The sequence below is a fragment of the Macaca thibetana genome, chromosome 11 (genome assembly GCF_024542745.1).
Source record: "Macaca thibetana thibetana isolate TM-01 chromosome 11, ASM2454274v1, whole genome shotgun sequence".
NCBI classification, from domain to species: Eukaryota; Metazoa; Chordata; class Mammalia; order Primates; family Cercopithecidae; genus Macaca; species Macaca thibetana.
In genome coordinates, this window is record NC_065588.1 from 3,069,962 (window position 1) to 3,096,459 (window position 26,498).

At 51.1% G+C, this 26,498-nt stretch overlaps 1 protein-coding gene across 3 annotated transcripts in view; it reads left to right on the plus strand.

Moving 5' to 3' along the window:
• The window catches only part of TEAD4 (TEA domain transcription factor 4), an 86,958-nt gene that overhangs the window by 13,752 nt on the left and 46,708 nt on the right, over positions 1-26,498 (plus strand). For 2 of the 3 annotated variants that reach the window (XM_050750163.1, XM_050750162.1), the window contains exon 2: positions 24,102-24,356. In XM_050750163.1, the coding sequence (XP_050606120.1) occupies positions 24,350-24,356 (7 nt within the window). In that variant the 5' untranslated portion in view covers positions 24,102-24,349. Of the gene's footprint in view, positions 1-20,643; positions 21,054-24,101; positions 24,357-26,498 lie in introns of those variants that run through there. The other variant, XM_050750164.1, reaches the window with a different exon arrangement.

The window sequence follows — 26,498 nt, forward strand, 5'->3', positions numbered from 1 at the left end:
GTCCCTCCCACCTCAGCTTCCTGGGTAGTGGGGACCACAGGCACATGCCACCATGCCTGGCTTATTTTTGTACTTCTTGTAGAGATGGGGTTTTGCCACGTTACCTAGGCTGGTCTTGAACTCCTGGCTCAAGCAATCCACCCGCCTCGGCCTCCCACAGTTGTGGGTGTGTGCCACCATTCCCAGCTGTTGTTCTGAGAGTTCTTTAATATTCTGGATACAGGTTGTTTGTCAGGACAGTCAGATATGTGATTTACAGATGTTTGGAGAAAATTAATTTATGGAGAAAATCTTCAGAAGATGATGGGAGTGAGGAACGACGAAAGTGAGGCAAGAGTTTGGTGTCCCGAACTGTGGCCTTTCTCAGAGTGCAAGATGGGACCAGGAATGAGAAGTGGGGTACACCTAGAGAATGACCTATGAAAAAGAGGAGTCCAAGAAGCTCTGTTCCTGGCATAGAGCATGGTTCAGAATGAGAGGCACAGGTGGGAATTTTGGTTTGCCAGGCATCCTTCCTGCCTGGCGGGCTGCACCTGGTCTGCTGCTAATGGCCTGCTGGGTCATGCTGGGCTGGTCCCATCCAGAAAAACAAATATTCATGTCCAGCCTACATTTCAACCACTTCCATGGCCTTGTTTCCAAACCGGATGACCGTGCCCTCTGGAATGGGAGGTGCGGTAACCGTCAGGCCTGCAGGAGTAAGGTACTGGGTGTGTGGCTGGTGCAAGACAGAGTCAGTGGGGGTGAGTTTTCTGGGTCAGGGTGGGTCCTCTGGGATGGTAACCTCAGCGTAGGGTCTGAGTGAAGGCTTCCAGCTATTTTTGTTTTCTTTTTTCTTTTTTTTTGAGACGCAGTCTCATTCTGTCGCCCAGACTGGAGTGTAGTGGCACGATCTTGGCTCACTGCAGCCTCCGCCTCCCAGGTTCAAGATGCTTTACCCTCCTGAGTAGCTGGAATTACAGGCTTGAGTCACCACGCCTGGCTAATTTTTGTATTTTTAGTAGAGATGGGGGGGTCTCGCCATGTTGGCCAGGTTGGTCTCGAACTCTTGACCTCAGGCCATCCACCTGCCTCGGCCTCCCAAAGTGCTGGGATTACAGGCATGAGCCACCGTGCCCGTCCGGCTTTGAGCTATTAACAGAATATCTGAACCATCATAATCTTCCGTCCTATCCCTGACCAGGCAGGGTGGCTCTGGGACAGAAGACTTCTATGAAAAATGACCAAGGCCAGGATGGATGCCGCCTCCCACCTCTTGTCCAAGCTCATTCTAACCCCACCTGTTCCTGTGTCCTCAGAGCTGTGGCCCAGTCCAGACGCTCGAGTCTTCATTCTTCCCCCGGGGGTGCAGGTGCTTTTCTAGAGGTGCTTAGGCCATAGGGCTGGAGAGCAGGGCAGAGCTGAAGAGTCCTACTTTCCTGGAGCTCCTACTGCCTCGCTGCCTTCAGGATGTCCTGTGGCTCCCTGAGGCTCTGGGTCCTGGAAGGCGTTCCCTGATGTGGAGACTCCCTCTTCTGCCTGGCTCCTCCTTCTCCCTGGGCAGGGCGTGTACCGAGGCCCCACCCGGGGTGCCTGTGCTGCTTGGACACCTGGTTTGGGTTGACCCTTGGGTTCTGACAGGGTGGGACCCTCCTGCCTCTCTTTGAGACAGCAGCTGATTGAGGGCAAACCCACCCCCAAGGCTGAGGAAACAAGTGTGCTGGCTTTGATGGGATTCCAGGGCAAGCGCTTCTGTTAGTCACTCCAGGGCTAAATCTATTAATATTTTCAGATCTGCATTTTCCTAGGACACGCCTACTTAAAGTGAAGCCAACTGGTTTGGTTCAGTACTTTTGCCTCTCAAGTACTGTATTTTCATAACTTTTGCTTTATTTTACTTTTAAAATTTTGTATTTATTTATTTGTTGATTTTTATTTTTATTTATTTATTTTTTTTGAGACAGAGTCTGGCTCTGTTGCCCAGGCTGGAGTGCAGTGGCCGGATCTCAGCTCACTGCAAGCTCCGCCTCCTGGGTTCACGCTGTTCTGCCTCAGCCACCCTCGAGTAGCTGGGACTACAGGCGCCGCCACCTCGCCTGGCTAGTTTTTTTTTTTTGTATTTTTTAGTAGAGACGGGGTTTCACCGTGTTAGCCAGGATGATCTCGATCTCCTGACCTCGTGATCCGCCTGTCTCGGCCTCCCAAAGTGCTGGGATTACAGGCTTGAGCCACCATGCCTGGCCATTTATTTATTTTTTAGTATCCCTGTCATGGCAACTTTTGCTTTATTCTAGAAGAAAGGCCCCGAGGAGATAGTCTTACTCTCAACCTTTAAAAACAAAAAAGATTATAATTTTGAGTAGTTTGGGGTTTACAGAAAACTTGAGCGGAAAGAACAGAGTTCCCGTAGATACATTCTTGCCCAGCCCCCAGTTTCTCCTAGTCTTAACATCTTGCATTTGTTGCAATTGATGTACGTTTGTTTGTTGCAGTTAATGAGCCAATATTGGCACATTGTTATTATTATTACTATTATTTGAGACGGAGTCTCCCTCTTGTTGCCCAGGTTGGGGTGCAATGGTGCGATCTCTGCTCACCGCAACCTCTGCCTCCTGGATTCAAGCAATTTTCCTGCCTCAGCCTCTCAAATAGCTGGGATTATAGGCATGCACCACCATGCCCGGCTAATTTTGTATTTTTAATAGAGACCTGGCTAATTTTGTATAGAGACAGGGTTTCTCCATGTTGGTCAAGCTGGTCTCGAACCCCTGACCTCAGGTGATTCGCCCGCGTCGGCCTCCCAAAGTGCTGGGATTACAGGCGTGAGCCACCGCGCCCGGCCTGCACGTTATTTTAGTCCATAGTTCTCATTAGGGTTCCCTCTTGGCGTTGTCCACTCTATGGGTTTTGCCACATGGTAATAACGTGTACCCACCATTACAGTGTCATGCAGAGTAGTGTCACTGTTCCCCATATCCTCCAGGTTCCGTTTGTTCATCCCTCCTTCCCACTTCTGGCAACCATCAATCTTCTGACTGTCTCTGTAGTTTTGCCTTTTCTAGAATGTCATATGGTTGGAATCATACACTATGTGGCCTTTTCACATTGGCTTCTCTCAGTAATACACATTTGAATTTCCTCCATGTCTTCATAGCTCATTTCTTTTTCTTTTTTTTTTTTTTTTTGAGACAAAGTCTCACTCTGTCATCCAGCCTGGAGTGCAGTGGCACAATCTCGGCTCACTGCAACCTCCGCCTCCCAGGTTCAAGTGATTCTCCTGCCTCAGCCTCCCGAGTAGCTGGGATTACAGGCATGTGCCACCACGCCTGGCTAATTTTTGTATTTTTAGTAGACACAGGGTTTCACCATGTTGGCCAGGCTGGTCTTGAATTCCCGACCTCAGACGATCCGCCCGCCTCAGCCTCCCAAAGTTCTGGGATTACAGGCGTGAACCTCCACGCCTGGCCAGCTCATTTCTTTTCTTTTTTCTTTTTTTTTTTTTTTGCTGATTAATATTACATTCCCCCACCTTTTGTTTTTGCAAATGAAGGCACTGAGGCCCAGAGAGGGGAAGTGACTGGCTCAAGAGGCACCGCGAATCTGTGGCGAAGCTGCGCTTGGAAGCAAATGGGCCTTCCTCTGGGTGCCTGTTTCCAGGGGCCTCTGGGCCGGGTGCTGTTCTGGAACTAAACCTGGACTGTTTCATCACAGTCCAGAGGCTGAGGGGAGGCCAGGGGCAAGGGCTTTGTTCACCACTTGCCTTGACCCACTTCCTGCATGTGTTGGGTGGGGCCTGCAGATACCCACGCCCCTGACGCGGAAGGGGTGGTTGCGGGGGCAGTGAGGTCTCAGCTTGCACCTCCCTGAGAGCTGAGGAGATGGGATACTGGGGCCAGGCCTGTACTCACCACCCCACTGCTGCCCAGGCCTGGGGGCTGGGTGGGAAGAGACTGCTTGGGTTGGGCCTGAGCTGGGCCTGCAGCATTTAGGAATCTTATCTCCCTCCTTTGCTCTCTGAGCTGCCCCTCCCACTGGAGACTCCTCCCGGCTGGCCTGCATCCCAGGCCATCTCCACCTACTTATTACCTCCCCTCTTGCTAGCCTGCAGGCCTCCTGCTCCTTCCTCTCCATCCCGCCCTCCATCACCCTTTGTGATGACTACAGGGCAATGACGCAGAATGTATGAGGAGCCCCTTTTTGGGCCGGGCTCTGTGCTCCTGTCTCATGGACATGATGGGATTCAATCCTCACAGCAGTTCTTTGGGGAGATTGAGATTGCATTGGTGCCTCTTCAGTGGTTGGGAGGACACTGAGGCTTAGAGAGGTCGAGTAGCTTGCTCAGGACTCCCAGGTCCCTGTGAGGCTGGGCCAGGATCTGAGCTCAGGCATCCGAGTCCAGAGCCCAAACGCTAAATCTCTGCCCCATGGCGCCTCTCTCTGTCTCTCTCTGTCTCTCTCTGTCTCTCTCTGTCTCTCTCTGTCTCTCTCTCTCTCTCTCTCTCTCCCTCTCTCCCCGCTTCCTGCTCTCTCTCCCTTTCCCCCGTACCACCTTTTCCCTCTCTCTTTTGACTAGGCATTGCTCAAGGGGTCCAGCTCTCTGACTTTTGTTCCAACATCTCCATAGCCTGCGAAGGACTGTGGAGCCTCTCCTCCTCTCACCCGCTCCGCGTTCCTGTCCCGTCCTGAAGCCGGGTGTGACGAAGGCCTCACACCAAAGGATGGCCGGGATGGTGCTGCCGTGCGTTGCCTTGCAGGGGCTTTACTTGCTTTTCTCAGTCCTCAGTGGCTCTGCAGGCAGGAATGCTCATCCCCGTTTGACAGGTGATGAAACAAGCTTTGGGGGAGGTTCAGTAAGTTCCTGAACAGCTGTGCAACGTGGCTGGTGAGAGGCAGGTTTAACTCAGGTCACAGGACTTTGAGGCATCTTTAATGTGTCCCAGACTTTCCCTGAGAACCTGTTGCATTCAGGAGAGGAAGGGGCACTGCTCAACATGAGGGAGGGACTCCAGTGGTGGGAGCTCAGGCCCCGGGACACCTAGGTTTTCTTGGTCTTGTTTTCTGAGAAGGGCCCTTTTCTGGCCTCCAGCAGGCCGTGGCCCTTCCGAAATCACAGTGGGATCTGTTTGTTTCTAATTGAGTACACGGCCTGGCCCAGCCTAGCCCAGCCCAATCCATTTCTCTGCTGGGTTCTTTCCTTCTCCACCATTCCCTTTCCTTCCATCCCTAGGGACGCACCTGCCTGTGACCTGGGGACTGTCCTGTCCTTCCCTTTTCCTTTACAGCTGTAACCAGGCCCTTTCCTGTGTCTCCTGTATTTTGGGCCCAGGTTTCCTGCAGTCCCTCTTTTCCTTCTCTGCCCTCTTCTTTTTGTCTTCTATCTCCTCTTGCACTTTAAACAGTTTTTTTGGTGAAATATATGTAACATAAAATTTGCCATTTGAACTCTAAATGTGCAGTTCAGTGGCATTAAGGACATTCGCAGTTGTGCTGCGGTCTCCTGCTTCCATCTCCAGGACTTTTTCATCTTTCCAAACGGAAATGCTGTACCCATTAAACAGTAACTGCCTGTTTTTTTGTCTTTTGGTTTTTTTTTTTTTTTTTCTTTTTTTGAGAGGGAGTCTGCAGGCTGGAGTGCAGTGGTGCAATGTTGGCTCACTGCCTCTGGGGTTCAAGCGATTCTCCTGCCTCAGCCTCCTGAGTAGCTGGGACTACAGGCCTGCACCACCACTCCTGGCTAATTTTTGTATTTTTAGTAGAGACAAGGTTTCACCATGTTGGCCAGGCTGGTCTCGAACTTCTGACCTCAGGTGATCCACCCGCCTTGGCCTCCCAGAGTGCTGGGATTACAGGTGTGAGCCACGGCACTTGACCATGATTGTTAATGTTATGAATGAAATTCCCCATTGCCCCATCCCCAGCCCCGATAGTCTCTCTTCAGCTGTCTCTATGAATTTGCATATTCTCGGTACCTCATGGAAGTGGAATCGTATGAGATTTGTCCTTTCATGGCTGGCTTGTTTTACTTAGTGCAATGTCCTTAAGGTTCATCAATGTTGTAGCCTATGTCAGGATTTCATTCCTTTTTTTTTTTTTTGAGATGGAGTCTCACTCTGTTGCCCAGGCTGGAGTGCAGTAGTGTGATCTCAGCTCACTGCAACCTCCTCCTCCCTGGTTCAAGTGATTCTTGTGCCTCAGTCTCCCAAGTAGCTGGGATTATAGGCACCTGCCACCACGCCCGGCTAATTTTTGTGTTTTTAGTAGAGACAGGGTTTCACCTTGTTGGTCAGGCTGGTCTCGAACTCCTGACCTCGTGTAATCTGCCTGCCTCGGCCTCCCAAAGTGCTGGGATTACAGGCATCAGCCACCGTGCCCGGCCATTTCATTCCTTTTTAAGGCTGAATCATATTCTATTACGTGGATGCACCACATTTTGTTTATGCATTCCTCTATTGATGGACATTTGGGCTGCTTCCCCTTTTGATTCTCCTGGTGCCTTTTGACATTCTTTGCTTAGAAACAGTAGACAGCACTTCTGCACTATGCTCGGGGCCACTTGAAGGAGCACAACCACCCACAGAAGTGCAGAAGTCATAGCACTAAATAGACCCGGAACAAGACACTTGCTTACAGCAGGAGAACTGACCCAGGTAGACAAAGTGCAGCGTCACCGACCTCAGCTGGGAGCGCATGTCAGGCAGTGAGAATTTGTGGCTTCTCAGTGCACACATGTGTCCGTCAATGACTGTGAAAGTGCTGGGAGTAGTGATTTGGGGGTTAGAAATTCTAGCAAGTTGGCAAACTTGTAAATACAAAATCTGTGACTTCTGTGATTAATGAGGATTGACTGTACTTGCATCTTCATAGATGACTGTCCTTCCCTCCTGAGACGACAGCATTCATCCATTCAGGAAGGCAGAGCCCACATGACCCAATCACTTCTTAAAGGCTCCATCTCCCAACATTCTTGGCTCCATCTCCCAACATTCTTGTGTTGGAGATTAAGTTTTTTTTTTTTTTTTTTTTTGAGACGGAGTCTCGCTCTGTCGTCCAGGCTGGAGTGCAGTGGCCGGATCTCAGCTCACTGCAAGCTCCGCCTCCCGGGATTACGCCATTCTCCTGCCTCAGCCTCCCGAGTAGCTGGGACTACAGGCGCCCACCACCTCGTCCGGCTAGTTTTTTATATATTTTTTTAGGAGAGACAGGGTTTCACTGTGTTCGCCAGGATGGTCTCGATCTCCTGACCTCGTGATCCGCCTGTCTCACCCTCCCAAAGTGCAGGGATTACAGGCGTGAGCCACCGCGCCCGGCCAGGGGATTAAGTTTTTAACCCATGAATTTGAGGGGCACATTTATACCAGAGCAGTGGCCAATGCCTGGCATAGAGTACATGCCCAGCGAACAGTGAGTGAATGAAGGGCACAAGGACTGAAGTACCCGTGCTGAGGTGTTAGGCATTTAGGCATGAGAATCAGCAGGAGAGGTCTTTCTGGCAGGGGAGCCTGTTCCTCTCCTCCCTGGGAACAAACCCTCTCCTGTGCTCATTGACAGGCGTCCAGTTTCAGTCATGGAGGTCGGAATTGTGTGGCAGAAAAGTGCAGGCCTGAGATGTAGTTCTAGTCCCAGTTTTAACGGCTTTTGTGGTCTTAGGCAAGTCACTTCACCTCTCAGGGCCTTAGTCTCTTCACCTCTCAGGGCCTTAGTCTCCTCACTTGTACATTGGAGGCCGTTTTCTTCCCCGCGATTCTCTCCTCACACAAACCCTGGGAACCCTGCCTCTCAGCTGGGACCTTCGCTGGAGGCTGTGGGAACAGTGGGGTCCACGCGACGAAAGAGACCAGGAAGTTTTCATGTCTGCAGAGAGAAACTTCTCTAGCTCCCCTCAGCCTGCCGATCCAGGCTACCCCTCCCTCCTACTCTGCACGTCTAACTTGCATCCCTCATGCTGCAGTCAGATCATCCGCCTTCCTATTGCCAACAGAAGTGTTGGCAAAATAGGCCGGACGTGGTGGCTCACGCCTGTCATCCGGCACTTTGGGAGGCCGAGGTGGCTGGATCACTTGAGGTCAGGAGCTCGAGACCAGTCTGGCCAACATGGTGAAACCCCACCTCTACTAAAAATACAAAAATTAGGCCGGGCGCGCTGGCTCAAGCCTGTAATCCCAGCACTTTGGGAGGCCGAGGTGGGTGGATCACGAGGTCAGGTGATCAAGACCATCCTGGCTAACACGGTGAAACCCTGTCTCTACTAAAAAATACAAAAAACTAGCTGGGCGAGGCGGCGGGCGCCTGTAGTCCCAGCTACTCGGGAGGCTGAGGCAGGAGAATGGCGTAAACCCGGGAGGCGGAGCTTGCAGTGAGCTGAGATCCGGCCACTGCACTCCAGCCTGGGCGACAGAGCGAGACTCCATCTCAAAAAAAAAAAAAAAAAAAAAATACAAAAATTAGCTGGGCGTGGTGGTGTACACCTCTAATTCCAGCTGCTCAGGAGGCTGAGGCAAGAGAATCTCTTGAACCTAGGTAGGGAGAGGAGGTTGCAGTGAGCCCGTATCGCTCCACTGTACTCCAGCCTGGGCGACAGAGAAAGACTTTGTCTCAATTAAAAAAAAAAAAAAAGTGTTGGCAAAATAGGTCAAAGAAGCATCATGGCCGGGCACAGTGGCTCACACCTGTAATCCCAGCACTTTGGGAGGGTGAGGTGGGCGGATGATCTGAGGTCAAGAGCAAAACTCCATCTCAAAAAAAAAAAAAAGCAGCATCATGCTGGGCAAGAGGCAGCTTGCAGTGGGGAAGGGCTTCAGAGCCGCAGACTGAGCCTTGACTCTTACTGACTTTGGGCTGGGACACAGCACTTCCCCTTGAGGAGCCTCCGCGTCTTCACCTGCCAAATGGGGCAGTGCAGCTACCTCAACGGGATAGGGGCAGGACTGGAGGAAGATGTCATCAAGTGCTTTGCCCAGTGCCTGTAGGCATTCGAAACTGGCACCTCCTAGTGTCAAAGTAGTAAAGCGTGTGTCCCTCAGTGTCCTGGGCACCTCTTTGACACTCAGGCCTCCCACAAGGGCTGGGCTGTCTGTATCCGTCCTGCAGGGTCCCCTGCCCACTGCACAGAGGCTTGCACTGTGTGAGGAGGCAGCACAGCCCACCTGGCACTGCCTGCAGGACAGGTTCTTCTTTCCCGCCCAGGTCCCCTGGCCTCCTCTCTTTGTCTCCTAGCTCCTGAGTTTCCAAGCCTAGTTAGCATGGAAGACAGACAACTGATGGGCCAGAGTAGCACTGCACATTCAGGCAATCGGTGTAGCAGCTCAGGGGCCTCTGGGAACTGGGACTCAGGGAAGCCTTCAGGGTGGAGGGGGCCTCTCAAGAGTTTGTTGATGGACTGTTGACAGGAATTAAATTAGTACTGAGGCCCACCCTAAGCAGGGAAGCAGTAGGAATAGATTTGGGGCTCAGGAGATGGTGAGGAGCCCAGGGGTGCTGCAGGGTAGTGAGGATGAGCCTGGAAGAAGGCTGGGGTCTGCTGCTCCTCTTTCCCCTGTCTTATTTTAAGAGATGAAATCTCTTAAAATGAAGAGACTTCTTCATTTCTTGTTTTGAGAGATGAAGCCCGGTGACCCCCAAAGTCAGGATGTTTTCTTCTGAATTCTCGGTCACAGCTCTAGAGGCTGGAGGAGTTGTGAGGGGCTTAGGGATCACAATGGCCACAGAAGGCTCTGAAAGGAGGGCTCTGGGAGCGTGAGATGGACGGGACTGGGGAGAGGATGGGATTGGGGAGAGGATGGGACTGGGGAGAGGGGAGATGGACGGGACTGGGGAGAGGATGGGATTGGGGAGAGGATGGGACTGGGGATAGGGGAGATGGACGGGACTGGGGAGAGGATGGGACTGGGGAGAGGATGGGACTGGGGAGATGGACGGGACTGGGGAGAGGACGGGACTGGGGAGAGGATGGGACTGGGGAGAGGATGGGACTGGGGAGATGGACGGGACTGGGGAGAGGACGGGACTGGGGAGAGGACGGGACTGGGGAGAGGATGGGACTGGGGAGAGGATGGGACTGGGGAGATGGACGGGACTGGGGAGAGGACGGGACTGGGGAGAGGACGGGACTGGGGAGAGGATGGGACTGGGGAGATGGACGGGACTGGGGAGAGGACGGGACTGGGGAGAGGGGAGATGGACAGGACTGGGGAGATGGACAGGACTGGGGAGAGGGCGGGACTGGGGAGAGGGGAGATGGACGGGACTGGGGAGAGGACGGGACTGGGGAGATGGACGGGACTGGGGAGAGGACGGGACTGGGGAGAGGGGAGATGGACAGGACTGGGGAGATGGACGGGAGAAGGGAGATGGACGGGGCTGGGGAGGGGACGGGGCTGGGGAGGGGACGGGACTGGGGAGAGGGGAGATGGACAGGACTGGGGAGATGGACGGGAGAAGGGAGATGGACGGGGCTGGGGAGGGGACGGGGCTGGGGAGGGGATGGGGCTGGGGAGGGGACGGGGCTGGGGAGGGGACGGGACTGGGGAGAGGGGAGATGGACGGGACTGGGGAGAGGATGGGACTGGGGAGAGGGGAGATGGACAGGACTGGGGAGAGGACGGGACTAGGGAGATGGACGGGACTAGGGAGATGGACGGGACTGGGGAGGGGATGGGGCTGGGGAGGGGACGGGGCTGGGGAGAGGACGGGACTAGGGAGATGGACGGGGCTGGGGAGGGGACGGGGCTGGGGAGAGGACGGGACTAGGGAGATGGACGGGGCTGGGGAGGGGGGGACGGGACTGGGGAGGGGACGGGGCTGGGGAGAGGACGGGACTAGGGAGATGGACGGGCCTGGGGAGGGGACGGGGCTGGGGAGATGGACGGGACTGGGGAGAGGGTGGGACTGGGGAGAGGGGAGATGGACGGGGCTGGGGAGAGGATGTTAGGTTGGCCTGGGGTCTGGTTCTGCCTTTTCTCAGGGCAGGTCTTCGAATCCTGATTCTCTTCCTGTCCTGGAAGTGTTTTTGGAGGAGCTTACTGTTCTGAGTATTAGGGAGATCTTAATAAAAGCCCATACATTCCTGATCCTTCTGGAAATTCCTGAGTAATTAGCACCTGTGGGCCTGAGGGTGGAACAACCTGCTGGTCTGAGGTTGCCCTGGGGGCTACCCTGTAGCTTTTGGGTGGGGCTGAGGCAGAGTAGAGGCTCCTGGGCTGAGCCCTGAGAACCAAGTCTGGGATTATTTTTACTCCTCTGTTCACAGCGCATGGCCCAGCTCCATGATGCCATCTGTCCCCCGCCTCCGGCTCTCCCCTGGCAGGCCCTTCTGGGTCACTGTGGAGCACTTGGGGAAGGAGGAGGAGGCTGGTGCTGGCTTACCCCATTCCATGAGCCTCAGGGCAGGGCGCTGCGTGGGAGGTTTGGCGGGAGGCAGCTGCCAGCCCCGGGACGTGGGCCGGGGGCAGATAGGAGAAGCTCGCCAGTGATGGCTGTGAACCTGGAGCACCAGGGACGCGTGGGGCTGGGAGCAACTCCATTTCGGTAACAAATCCTGTGGCCCAGGGCCTTGGATGACCTGCTGCCCTGCTTTTCCTGGGACAGACCCAATCCTGGGGACATGGAGTGCAGGTCCTCAGAAAACCCCACTCGTGGAGCAGGGTCTGGCATTAGGAGTCTTTGGTTCTCCCCACGTGTGTGTTTTGCTGGGCTGCCCTAGGCCCAACTTCTGCAGGCACTGATGGTACCCGCTTTACCAGGCCAGTCCAGCTCAGCTTGGGTGAAGGAAGGGGAATTCTGAGAAGGAGCAGGGCCCAGAGACCATAGGAGGGATCAGGTGGGGTGAGGGAGGTGGCAGCCCTTCTTTCCATCTCCTGACATCCTGGCCTCCACCGCTCGCTCCACCTGACTCAGGGCATCCATCTGTACTTAGTGTCAGGTCCAGAAGAAAATCTAGGCTACAACCAGGACTTAAGAGGCCTCAGATATTAAAATGATTAATTAAGTAAGTATTAATATTAGGCATTAGGGCTTGAGACTTTCCACTTGGCATTGTTTATGGCTCAATAATAATGAAGACAGTAAGAAATAGCTTTTTTTTTTTTTTTTTTTTTGAGACGGAGTCTCGCTCTGTCACCCAGGCTGGAGTGCAGTGGCGCGATCTCGGCTCACTGCAAGCTCTGCCTCCCGGGTTCACGCCATTCTCCTGCCTCAGCTTCCCGAGTAGCTGGGACTACAGGCGCCCGCTACCACGCCCAGCTGATTTTTTGTATTTTTAGTAGACACAGGGTTTCACTGTGTTAGCCGGGATGGTCTCCATCTCCTGACCTTGTGATCCGCCCATCTTGGCCTCCCAAAGTGCTGGGATTACAGGCGTGAGCCACTGCGCCTGGCCAGAAATAGCTCTTATGAGCACTGACTGTGTCAGGTCCTACACTAGATGACATCTCACTATGTCGTCTCTCCTTCGGGACAGCCCTCCAGGATGGATCATTTCCCCAGCCTTCTGAGCAGAGCCACACGTGAAAGTGTGCAACGTACTTTTAGAGGCCACTGGAGACTTCCGGGATCTGGGGAGGGAGTGTGAACCACAGATACGCTGGCACAGAAAGGACCCTGGATCCCAGTGAGGGCATCCTCCTTGTTTTACAGATGAGCAAAATGAGGCCCAGAGAAATGAGGTGGTTTGTCTGTGGTTGTGCAGTTAGTGGTAGAACTGGAACCAAAGCCAGGCTCTTGCTTCCCATACATCACACTTCCATTCTACAAGCCTCCAAAATAAGCCGAAAAGGGATTTGTGCACGATTCAAGCTTTTTCTGGTATGCCAAAATCCAGACGTTTCCTGAGGTTTCTTTTGTTTCCCAAAACTAAGCACAGAGCAATCTGTTCTCCCCACAGAGAAATCATTATTCCACAATAACACTTAACAAATATCCCTTCGTTTGTTCGTTCTGTGTTCATCAGCGCTGCAGTGTGCCGAGGACTACAGAGGAAGACAGCTGTCCCTGTCCCCATGGTGTGTAAAGGATGGTGGAGACCAGTGCTTACTGGGAGATGGGGGCTGGCTGTGGAAAGGCAGGAGTCTGCTAAGGTTGGAGTCATCTTCCCAGAGGAAGTGACATGTGGCTGGACCTTAAGGCTGAGCAAGAGTTGGTCAGGTGAACAAGGAAAGGGAAGTTTCAGGTGGCACTTCCACCAGGAGTGGAGAAAGCCTAGCATGTTGGGGGGTGATTTGGTGGGTGCAAAGAAGGAAGTACAGAGGGTGGTGCCTGTGGGCGGAAGGTATGGCCGGAGAACAGGGATCAGCAGATGCAAGCGCTAGAAAATCCCATCATGGAGTGTGTGGCGTTATCTTAAGAGCAAAGAAAAGGCATTGAAAATTTTTAGGTAGTGGCATCGTGTGATCAGGTTTGCATTTTAGAAAAATCACTCTGGCTGGAGTGAAGAGATTATGGAGCCTGAATGGGGTTGCCAGAGTCATCCAGATGTGCGTTGGTGGAAGCTTGGATTAGGGCTGTGAGATAGAGTAGATTTAGGAGACATTTAGGCGACAGAAAGACAGGATGTGGTCATTAATTAGATGTGGGAGCTATTAATAAGAGGGAAAAGTCAAAACATAGTCATGTGCCGCTTCACGAAGGGGATGCCTTCTGAGAAATGTGTCTCTTGACGATTTCATCCTTGTGCAAACATAATAGAGCATCGTTACACAAACCTAGATGGTATAGCCTACGACACACCCAGGCTGTATGGTACAAGCTATTGCTCCTGGGCTAGAAATCTGTACGGCATGTGACTATACTCAGTTCTATAGGCAACTATAACACAATGGTAACTGTGTTAGTATTTGTATATCTCAACATACCCAAACATAGAAAAGGTACAGTGAAAGTAAAATATGTTATCTTTCATAACAGAGTCTTGCTCTGTCGCCCAGGCTGGAGTGCAGTGGCGTGATCTTGGCTCACTGCAAGCTCCGCCTCCTGGGTTCACGCCATTCTCCTGCTTCAGCCTCCTGAGTAGCTGAGACTACAGGCGTTCGCCACCATGCCCGGCTAATTTTTTTGTATTTTTAGTAGAGACGGGGTTTCACCATATTAGCCAGGATGGTCTCGATCTCCTGACCTCGTGATCCGCCTGCCTCTGCCTCCCAAAGTGCTGGGATTACAGGCGTGAGGTGTTTGCGTTTTAAGCTAAGTGTTACTATAAAAGAATCAAAAAATTAAGAAGTTTAAAAAGTAAAAAAGATATAGAAAGCCAAGGTTCATATATTCTTGAAGAAAAAACATTTTAAATACATTTAGTGTAGCCTAAGTATCTATTTTTATAAAGTCTACAGTAATGTCCTAGTGTACAATAGTATACAGTAAAGCCTACAGTAGTGTACATTCACTCATCGCTCACTCATTGACTCACCCAGAGCAGCTTCCAGTCCTGCAAGCTCCATTCACTGTGTACCTATATGGGGTAAAACGTGGCTAATTTTTGTATTTTTAGTAGACACGGGGTTTCAGCATATTGGCCAGGCTGGTCTCAGGCTGACCTCGTGATCCACCTGCCTTGGCTGTTTTTTTACTTTTTAACTTTGTTGTTAAAAACAGAGACATACCAACCAGGCACAGTGGCTCACGCCTGTAATCCCAGCACTTTGGGAGGCTGAGGCGGGTGGATCACGAGGTCAGGAGTTCAAGACCAGTCTGGCCAACATGGCGAAACCCTGTCTCTACTAAAAAAACACAAAAAATTAGCCAGGCATGGCGGCAGTTGCCTGTAATCCCAGCTACTCAGGCGGCTGAGGCAGAGAATTGTTTGAACCTGGGAGGCAGAGGTTGCAGTGAGCTGGGATCGCATCATTGCATTCCAGCCTGGGCAACAAGAGCAAAACTCCATCTCAAAAAAATAAAAAATAATAATAAAAACAGAGACAAACGTGCACATTAGGCCTGCACAGCGTCAGGATTGTCAGTATCACTGCCTTCCACCTGCACGTTCTGCCCCACTAGGAACCCTTTAGGGGCAGTAACTCCCTTTAGGGGCATGGAGATATCATCTCCTAGGGTAACAGTATCTTTTTCTGGAATGCCTCCCGAAGGGCCTACCTAAGGCTGTTTTACAGTCATTTTTTTTTCATAAGTAGAAGGAGTACACTCTAAAATGATGATAAAGGCCAGGCACGATGGCTCATGCCTGCAATCCCAGCCCTTTGGGAGGCCGAGGTGGGCAGATCACCAGAGGTCAGTAGTTCGAGATCAGCCTGGCCAACATAGTGAAACCCTGCCTTTACTAAAAATACAAAAAAATTCACTGGGCATGGTGGTGCATGCCTGTAATCCCAGCTACTTGGGAGGCCGAGTCACGAGAATCGCTTGAACTCAGGAAGCAGAACCTGCAGTGAGCTGATACTGCACCACTTGCTGCACTCCAGCCTGAGTGACAGTTAGACTCTGTCTCAAAAAATAAAAAAAAATAGAGAAAACAGATATAATAGAAAAAAGATGATAAAAAGTATAGTATAGTAAATATATAAACCAGTAACGTAGTCATTTATTAAGGATTGTGTACTGTACATAATTGTGTATGCTAGACTTGTGTGCTACAACAGGCAGCACAGTAGGTTTGTGTACACCAGTGCCACCAGACACACGTGAGGAATGTGTGGCTCTGCGACGGTAGGATGGCTCTGACATCACTAGGCAATAGGAATTTTTCAGCTCCGTTGTCATCTTATGGGACCCCCTTTGAATGAACGTTTGGGGCTGACCGAAATTTTGGTACGCAGTGCACGGCTGCATTCCTAGCTTTCTGGTCTCTGTGTGGATAGTGGTTCATTTCCTGAGAGAGAGCCGAGGAGGAGGAACAGGACTGGGGGGCAAGCTGAACACTTGGTTTTGGGCATGTTGAGTTTGAGGAGCTCTGGAGATTGATTAGAGATGCCTGGTAGGCAGTTGCTGTGAGGACCTTCACCTCAGGAAAGATACACAGATTTGGGGATTAAACCAATAGAGTGGGAATGCAAGCCTTGGGTGGGGATCCCCGCAGGAGTCCGTTAAGAGTTTAAAAAGAAGAGGTCAGGTCAGAACCCAGGGACAAATCTATGGAATGAATCTGGTGAAATATGGAGCCCAGGGAATATGGAGAAAGGGAGCCTGGAGCCGACTCGGAAGACTGCAGACTGCTCCTGCTGCTTCCATGCGTTTTCAGAATCAGCTTGTTAAGCTTTGTGGACAACTGTGTGGAATTTTTTAAAATCTCAATTTCAGGGCCGGGTGCGGTGGCTCACACCTGTAATCCCAGCACTTTGGGAGGCTGAGGAGGATCACTTGAGGTCAGGAGTTCCAGACCAGTCTGGCCAACATGATGAAATCCTGTCTCTACTAAAAATATAAAAATTAGACAGGCGTGATGGTGGCACGTGCCTGTAATCCCAGCTACTTGGGAAGCTGAGACAGGAGAATCACTCGAGCCTGGGAGGTGGAGATTGCAGTTAGCTGAGATCACGCCACTGCACTCCAGCCTGGGTGACAGAGCAAGGCTCCATCTCAAAAAAATAAAAATAAAATAAAAAAATCACAATTTATTGAATTTATGATTTATTTGGAGAGATTCAACATCTTTATAATATTGTTGTCCCTTTCATGAACACACAGTTTCTCTCCATTTATTTAAGTATTGTGACACTGTGAAATGTATACCGGGGGCCTGGCGTGGTGGTTCAGGTCTGTAATCCCAGCACTTTGGGAGGCGGAGGTGGGTGGATCACCTGAAGTTGGGAGTTCGAGACCAGCCTGGCCAACATGGCGAAACCCTGTCCTTACTAAAAATACAAAAATTAGCCGGGCGAGGTGGCAGGTGCCTGTAATCCCAGCTACTCTGGAGGCCGAGGCAGGAGAATCGCTTGAACCTGGGAGGCAGAGGTTGCAGTGAGCCCATATTGCACCACTACACTCCAGCCTGGGCCAAAAAAAAGCTCAAACAAACAAAAAAAAGATATATTGGGACTTCATTCAGTTTCGTGTGATACAACGCCTAAAATCCTTGCAATCTTCAAAATGATGTGTCTTTTTGTATGCTAATGAGTCGATTTAGGGCTTGCAGCCCCTAGGTAGCTTCAGGATGGGACCAGACTCCAGGAAGACCAAAGGTGGGATTAGAGGGGTGGAACTTTCAGCCACACCCTCCAACCTCAGGGAGCTGAGAGGGTCTGAAGGTCAAGTTGATCACCAATGGCCAATGGTTTAATCAATCATGCCTATGTAATGAAGCCACCATGGACACCTAGAAGGACTGGGTTTGAGGAGCTTCCAGAAAGCCGAACACGTGGAGGGACCTGAAGGGTGGCTTACCCAGGAAAGAACATGGAAGTTTCTCCAACCTTCCCACGTGTCTTGCCCTGTGTGTCTCTTATCCTTTGTGAGATCCTTTATAATAAACTGGTAAAGGTAGGGGGTGTTTCTCTGAGTTCTGTGAGTTACCCTGGCAGGTTAATTGATCCTAAGAAGAGGACTGTAGGAACCTCATCTATAGCTGGTGGGTCAGAAGCACAGGTAGAACAACCCAGGGCATGGGATTGGCATCAGAAGTGGGAGGCAGTCCCACAGAACCGAGCCCCCACCCTGTGGGATCTCCTGGCTTCAAGCAATCCTCCTGCCTCTTGGCCTCCCAAAGTGCTGAGATTATAGGTCTGAGCCACCATGCCCAGCCCTGTTTTTCTCAGTGAGGCTTTTTGATTGGTAAATTATCTATTTTTGTCTAAAAATGCCTCTGTTTAATCTTCACTCTTGAATGATTTTTTGTTTGGGTTTTAAATTCCAGATTAACAGATATTTTCTTTTAATAGTATGGTGATGTTATATTGAGTCTTCTAGTGTTACTGTTACGAAGTTTGCTATCGGTTTGTTGTTGATGTTTTTGAGACAGAATCTCCCTCTGTCACCCAGGCTGGAGTGCAGTGGCGCAATGTGGGCTCACTGCAACCTCTACCTCCTGGGTTCCAGCGATTCTCATGCCTCAGCCTCCCAAGTAGCTGGGATTACAGGCGCCCACCACCACACCCAGCTAGTTTTTGTATTTTTAGCAGAGACAGGGGTCTCACTATGTTGCCCAGGCTGGTCTCAAACTCCTGACCTCAAGCGATCCACCTGCCTTGGCCTCCCAAAGTGCTGGGATTAAAGGCATGACCCACCACACCAGGCCAAGAAGTTCAATATCAGTTTAATAGTCCTTCCTTTCTAGATAATCTGCCCTTTTTCATTCTCCCTGCTTTAAAGATCTCTGTTTTGGGTATTCTGCAGTGTCCCTATGTTATGTGTTCCTTTTATTTGAATTTATCCTGGTTAGGATTGAGCAGGGTTCCTGAATTATTGGAGTCATCTCTTCTATTCATCTGGAAAATTGCCTGCTATTATCTCTTCCAATGTTGCTCTACTTTATTTATTTTCTATGTTCTCTTTTTCTGGAATTCTGATGTTGAATTGCCTTATTCTGTTCTCCTTGCTCTTTACTGTCATTTAAAAAATACATCTGGGTAATTTCCTCAGCTCTGTCTTCCGGATTGTTACTTCTTTTTTTTTTTTTTTTTTTTTTGAGACGTGGTCTCGCTCTGTCGCCCAGGCTGGAGTGCAGTGGCCGGATCTCAGCTCACTGCAACCTCCGCCTCCCGGGTTCACGCCATTCTCCTGCCTCAGCCTCCTGAGTAGCTGGGACTACAGGCGCCCGCCACCTCGCCCGGCTAGTTTTTTGTAATTTTTAGTAGAGACGAGGTTTCACCGTGTTAGCCAGGATGGTCTTGATCTCCTGACCTCGTGATCCACCCGTCTCGGCCTCCCAAAGTGCTGGGATTACAGGCTTGAGCCACCGCGCCCGGCCCAGATTGTTACTTCTTTATCTAGCTGTATCTAACTTGTTAATCCCAACCATTGAGTTTTTAATTTCAGTGACTAAAATGTTTATTTTTAAATGTTTGATGTAGTTCTTTTTCCAGCCTACTTTGTATTTTTGATAATACTTTGTTCTTTCCCATATTTACAATTCCTTATTTAGGTCAATAATCATTTAAACATAATCTCTTCAGAGATTTTCCACCTGGGACCACTGTTTATTTTTAAGAATTGACTGGAGCCGGGCGCGGTGGCTCAAGCCTGTAATCCCAGCACTTTGGGAGGCCGAGACGGGCGGATCACGAGGTCAGGAGATCGAGACCATCCTGGCTAACACCGTGAAACCCCGTCTCTACTAAAAATACAAAAAAAAACTAGCCGGGCGAGGTGGCGGGCGCCTGTAGTCCCAGCTACTCCGGAGGCTGAGGCAGGAGAATGGCGTAAACCCGGGAGGCGGAGCTTGCAGTGAGCTGAGATCCGGCCACTGCACTCCAGCCCGGGCTACAGAGCAAGACTCCGTCTCAAAAAAAAAAAAAAAAAAAAAAAAAAGAATTGACTGGAGGTTACTAAGCGATATCAAATTCAGATTTCAAATCCATTAAAGGGTAGGCCCTTGGTTACAAATTTTTTTTTTATAAGAATTCTTGGCTGGGCGCGGTGGCTTAAGCCTGTAATCCCAGCACTTTGGGAGGCCGAGACGGGTGGATCATGAGGTCAGGAGATCAAGACCATCCTGGCTAACACGGTGAAACCCCATCTCTACTAAAAAATACAAAAAACTAGCGGGCGAGGTGGCGGGCGCCTGTAGTCCCAGCTACTCAGGAGGCTGAGGCAGGAGAATGGCATGAACCCGGGAGGCGGAGCTTGCAGTGAGCTGAGATCCGGCCACTGCACTCCAGCCTGGGCGACAGAGCAAGACTCCGTCTCAAAAAAAAAAAAAAAAAAAAGAATTCTTTTTTATATCTAGAATTTAGGCTAAGACAGAGAATCTTTTTTTTTGTTTGTTTGGTTTTTTGGTTTTGTTTTTGTTTTTGAGATGGAGTCTCTGCCTACGCTGGAGTGCAGTGGCGCGATCTCAGCTCACTGCAGCCTCTGCCTCCCAGGTTCAAGTCATTCTCTTGCTTCAGCCTCCCAAGTGGCTGGGATTATAGGCATGTGCCACCATGCCAAGCTAATTTTTGTATATTTAGTAGAGATGAGGTTTGCCATGTTGGCCAGCCTGGTCTTGAACTGCTGACCTCAAATGATCCTCCCACCTCAGCCTCCCAAAGTACTGGGATTATAGACATGAGCTGCTTCGCCTGGCCCAGAGAATCTTCACTGTCATATTTTGTCAGTGTTCTACTGGTTCTCTGAGGATGTAGGTATAGTTCCCAGTTTCAGCTTCTCTGCATCTCTCCGGTCTAAGGTCTCATCTCTGAGCAGCCATTATAACCCAGTTGTGGCCAGGCATGGTGGCTGCCTCCATGGGAGGCCAAGGAGGGAGAGTTGCTTGAGGCTGGAAGTTCAAGACCAGCCTAGGCAACATAGTGAGACCTCTACAGTAAATACATAATCTCTACAATAAATAAATAATTAGCCAGGCATGGTGGTGTGTGACTAGAGTCCCAGCTACTCAGGAGGTTGAGGCAGAAGGATCTCTTGAACCCATGAGTTCAGTGCTGTACTAAGCTATGATCTTGCCAGTGTGCTTCAGCCTGGGCGACAGAGCAAGACTCTGTCTCTAAAAAATAAAAAAAAATGTAAAAATTTAAAGTGATGAAAAATAAAAAACCAGCTTCCTCATTACTAAGGGAGCTTTGCTCAATTGTTTATAAATTTATTTATAAAATGAGAGTTTTAAAATCATCTTATCTACTATATTGCCAGAAATTAAAGTTGACAACTCTTTCAAGTAGTTTGTTTTGGGCCGGGCATGATGGCTCACGCCTGTAATTTCAGCACTTTGGGAGGCCGAGGTGGATGGATCACCTGAGGTCAGGAATTTGAGACCAGCCTGGCCAACGTGGCGAAACCCCGTCTCTACTAAAAATACAAAAATCAGCTGGGTGTGGTGATGTGTGCCTGTAATCCCAGCTACTCCGTAGGCTGAGGTGGGAGAATCGCTTGAACTTGGGAGACGGAGGTTACAGTGAGCCGAGATTGCACCGCTGCCCACCAGCCTGAGTGAGAGAGGAAGACTCCGTCCCCCCCCACACACAAAAAAAGACATTTGTTTTGTAAGTATGGAAAAATGTTTTCATGTTTAGAATAGAGTCAAGACCAGAATTTCTGGTAAGAGAATAAGATAGTTTATTATTGATCAAGCGACTCTGCCCCCAGACAAACTCTAATGAAAACTGACTTAAACAGCCACAGAGACCACAGACGATACTTGTTACACTAAAAAGACCAGTGACTCTGAAGGGCTGAGAACAAGACCTTGGCCTGCACCTTGGTCTCACTGCGTGACCTTGGGCGCGTCCTTAGGCCTTTGGGCCTCAGTGCCCTTTTCAGCAAGCTGAAGGAGCTGGCTTAGGTTTCCTTGTGGGGAGGGGGTTCCTGCTTTTTTTTTTTGCGATGGAGTCTCGCTCTGCTGCCCAGGCTGGAGTGCGGTGGCACCATCTTGGCTCACTGCAACCTCTGCCTCCCGGGTTCAAGTGATTCTCTGGCCTCAGCCTCCTGAGTAGCTGGGATTACAGGCACCTGCCACCATGCCTGGCTCATTTTCTTATTTTTAGTAGAGACGGGGTTTCGCCGTGTTGGCCAGGGTGGTCTTGAACTCCTGACCTCAGGGGATCCACCTGCCTTGGCCTCCCAAAGTGCTGTGATTATAGGTGTAAGCCACTGTGCCCGGCTGGTTCCTGCTTTAAGTATCAGTGGCTCTACCCTCTTTCCCACTACATGTCTGCGCCAGCTGCTTTGCCAAGCTCCGTTTGATCTCTCCTCCTGGGATGTGCCTCCCACACTTAGCCCCTCCCTTCCCTCGACCCTCACCCCCACCCTCACAGTGCCTCTCTGTGAAGGACATTGTCCTTCTCACAGGCCGTGGGTGGGAGATGAGGGGTTTGAGGGTATGGAGGGGAGTGATAAGGAACGCTCTGGGAGGTCTCACTTTAGAGGGTCCGAGGTGGAAGTGGTGAACTCGGGGGTTTAGACCCCCAGCCTGGGTTTGGGCTGCTGGACTGCATTACTCTTCAAGGCTGGTCAGGGAGAAGGGACGGGCAATGTGTGTGGTGGGGTGAGGTCCTCCTTTACAAGTGGACTCAGTGGCTGGGATGGGGAGAAGTTGGGGGCTCTGGGAGGGCTGTGGGAGGTACGTGGTTCCCACCTGGTACTCATAACCCAAAAACTTCCTTAAGATGACTAGTACGTCCTGCTCTTTCATAAACCCCTGAGAACTGTGTCTGGAAGCTTACAGCTTGGATGGTTGGAGCCGAGAGGTCACTGGATTTGTTTCATGTTAGGGGAAGGCAGGGTTGTGGCCATGAGCCCCCAGAGGCACCAGAAAGTCAATCCTGCCATTGCACCAGTGTGTGAGGAGCTGCCCAGACTGTTTCTTTTAGAGAGAGCCTGAGTCGGGAAGGGAACAGGAGAACAGTGACCTATATTATATTGTATATGCATTTTTAAAAATTTTTCATTGTGGTAAAAAAGACCACAAAGTTTACCATCCTAACCCTTTTTAAGTATCCAGGTTGGTAGTGTTAAGTATATTCACGTTGCTGTGCGGCAGATCTCCAGAAACTTCTTCATCGTGCAAAACCGAAACTCTACCCCTCAAGTCACAAGTCTCTGTTTCTTTCTCCCACCAGCCCCTGGTAACCACCATTCTACTCTGTTTCTATTAGTTTGACCACTTAAAAACATTTTTTTTTTTAACATTTTTAGTAAAGATGAAGTCTTGCTGACTCCTGGACTCAAATGATCTTCCTGCCTCAGCCTCCCTAAGTGCTGGGAGCCACTGCACCCTGCCAACTACTTTATTTTTATTGTATTGTATTTATTTATTTTGAGACTGCCTTGCTCTGTCACCCAGGCTAGAGTGCAGTGGCGCAATCATGGCTCACTGCAGCCTTGACTTCCCAGGCTCAAGTGATTCTCCCCCCTCACCCTCCGGAGTAGCTGGGACTATAGGTGTGAGCCAGCACACCTGGGTAATTTTTTTTTAATTAATTTTTTTGTAGAGATGGGGTCCCCCTATATTGACTAGACTGGTCTGAAACTCCTGGGCTCAAGGGATCCTCACGCCTCAGCCTCCCAAAGTGCTGGGATTGTAGGCATGAGCCACTGTGCCTGGCCTAATGTGGCTGCTTTAGATACCTCGTCAGTGGAACCATGTCGTGTTTGGGTTGTTTTGTAACTGGCGTATTTCACTCAGCGTAATGTCCTAATCAGGAGACTCTGCCCCCAGACAGAGTGCTGTGCTGCAGCACGTGTCCAGGTTGCCTTCCTTTTTAAAGCTTGTGTGTTGCTGTAAGTATAGACCCATTTTGTTCATCCATTCATCCATTGATGGACGTGTGGGTTGTTTCTACCTTTTGGCTCTTGTGAATAATGCCACCATGAACGTGAGTGTGCACATATCTCTTTGAGACCCTGCTTTCCCTGTTTTTGGGTATATACCCAGATGTTGGGTCATATGGTCTCGCTCTGTCGCCCAGGCTGGAGTGTCATGGCGGGATCTCGGCTCACTGCAACCTCTGCTTCCCGGATTCCAGCGATTCTCCTGCCTCAGCCTCCCGAGTAGCTGAGATTACAGGTGCCCGCCACCACACCTGGCTAATTTTTGTATTTTTAGTAGAAATGGGGTTTCACCGTGTTGGCCAGGCTGGTCTTGAGCTCCTGACCTCAAGTGATCCACCTGTCCCAGCCTCTCAGAGTGCTGGGATTACAGATGTGACCCCCAGCGCCCGGCCTGCACAATTTTGCATTCCCACCAATAGTCCCCAGTATTTTGCATGCTTTTTGCCCAGTGTTGATTTAATGTCAGTGCATCCCTGGCACTGCGTCCTTGTCTCCTACTTCTCAGCCCTTGCCTGGGTTCCTAGAACCTTGATGTCAGGGAGTGCCTAGGTCATTGTGCTCATTCGACAGATGGGAAGACGAGCTCTCCAGAGGAGAAATGACCTGTTCAAGACCCCAGGCTTGATTCTCACAGACCTGTCACTTGACGCTTTGCTTCCTGAGCAACTGATTTGGGCTCTGGCACTCCCTGGAGTGCCCTCATCCTATGACCCACACAGTTCGTCCACTTCTCACCGGGGCTGCGGTTCCTGTCCCCACAGGTCCAACGGGCGCTCCTCCAAGCGGAGCCTTGGAGGGCAAGGCCGGCACCATTACCTCCAACGAGTGGAGCTCTCCCAACTCCCCTGAGGGGAGCAACGTCTCTGGGGGCAGTCAGGCGCTGGACAAGCCCATCGACAATGATGCAGAGGGCGTGTGGAGCCCGGACATTGAGCAGAGTTTCCAGGAGGCCCTGGCCATCTACCCGCCCTGTGGCCGGCGTAAAATTATCCTGTCGGACGAGGGCAAGATGTACGGTAAGGAGCCCGTCAGGTTCGGCCCCGTACCTGAGGCTGAGGCAAGGGGCCCACCCAGAAACCTTGGGGTTCCTGCCAGGCCGTGGAGGGGGATGGCCACTTGGGGCTTCCTCATGTGGACACTGCTTTCTTCCTTCCTGGGCTCCCAGGGATGGGGGCCCTGAGGAGAAGCCTGTGAGGGGGTGTGGAGGGTGGGGCCCCTGGCGGTGAGCAGCTGTGGGAGTGGGAATCTTGGAGAGTTTGGAAAGGGCGAGTCTGGGTGGGGTAGAACGTCCCCCCAGAGCAGACGGGGAGCACCCCACAAGCTGTACCCCAGCAGGTGCCTGAGCACCAGGCTGCCCACTTTGACTGAAGGATGCTCAGTCATCCCCTCTTTCCCTCATTCACTCATTCGTGCAGCAGACACATGCCGGGCCTTCTGTGTGCCTGGTGTGGGTTGGGCAGGTCTAGTCCCAGCCCATCATCTGGGGTGCAGGAAATGTGAACTCACAGATAACTGGCTCTGCAACGCAGCCTGGAGAGCTCCTAGGAGAGGCAGAGTGCTGGAGACCACTCCCCTAGGAAAGGCCCCCCAGCGCGGCAGAGGGTCACTAGAAATGGCTTGATCTTCGTGAGTGACTGGGGTTCAGAACACAACAGAAACTGTTCAGCGCCACGTGGGAAGGACCGAGCAGGTGGCATGGGGCCACAATGACTTTTGGATGGAAGAGGGGGCATCTGGAAAAATGAAGCAGGGGCCAGGCATGGTGGCTCACTCAAGCCTGTGATTCTAGCACTTTGGGAGGCCAAGGTGGGAGGATCACTTGAGGCCAGCAGTTTGAAACCAGCCTGGGCAACAAAGCGAGACACGACCTCCAGTAAAAATTTTTAAAAAATTAGCCGGGTGTGGTGGTGCTAGCCTGTAGTCCCAGCTGCTGGGGAGGCTGAGGCAGAAAGATCGCTTGAGGCCAAGATGTCAAGGCTGCAGTGTGCCGTGATTGCACTGTTGCACTCCTGCCTGGGTGCCAGAGTGAGACCCTATCTCAAAAAAAATAAAAAAGAAAGAAAACTGAAGCCAGAATGAAAACTGAATGGCTGTTGGAAGGCCCAGATCAGGCTTCTGTTCCCACTGGAAAGTCCTCTGGGAACCTTAGCTCAAAACAGTGGTCTTGGGGCAGGATGGAGAGCCCTGAGTGGGTCTCTAAATGGCTGAAGTCAGTGACAACGAGGCCTCTGCCTAGCTTCCAACAGGATAGCCCCAGACCAGCTGCCCACTCTCACGGGTTTCCATTCATTTCTCCTCCGCACCCAACACTGGTGCCACCCCCACCACTGTTGCTTTGCTCACCTTCCCCAGAGTCTCCCTTACTTCTGGGTCGGCCCTCCAGACCGTCCCTGCTCTGACCACTTCTTGCTCTGATGGTTGCTTATTTTTTCTTTTTCTTTTTTTTTTTTTGAGAAGGAGTTTTATTCTTGTTGCCCAGGCTGGAGTGCAGTGGCGTAATCTTAGCTCACCGCCACCTCTGCCTCCCGGGATCAAGCGATTCTCCCACCTCAGCCTCCTGAGTAGCTTGGATTACAGGCGTGCGCCACCACTCCTGGCTAATTTTGTATTTTTAGTAGAGACAGGGTTTTTCCGTGTTGGTTAGGCTGGTCTTGAACTCCGGACCTCAGGTGATCCTCCCGCCTTGGCCTCCCAAAGTGCTGGGATTACAGGCATGAGCCACTGCCCCGGCTTTGCTTTTCTTCTTTTTTTTTTTTTTGGAGCAATCTCGGCTCACTGCAGCCTCTGCCTCGTGGGTTAAAGTGATTCTCCTGCCTCGCCCTCCCAAGTCGTTGGGTCTATAGGCATGTGCCACCACGCCCGGCTGATTTTTGTATTTTTAGTAGAGCTGGGTTTCACCATGTTGGCCAGGCTGGTCTTGAACACCTAACTTCAAATGATCGGCCTGCCTCGGCCTCCCAATGTGTTGGGATTACAGGCATGAGCCACTGCCCTTGGCCTTTTTTTTTCTTTTTTACAATTACATATATTTTATGTGCATCGCTTAAAATATAAAACTGTAGTACAAGGTTTGAAGCGGAAACAGAAGTCGTTTGGGCCTCTTCTACTCATTCCCAAGTGCAGCTTCCTAGATCTTCCTAGATGCCAACTCTTCGTCT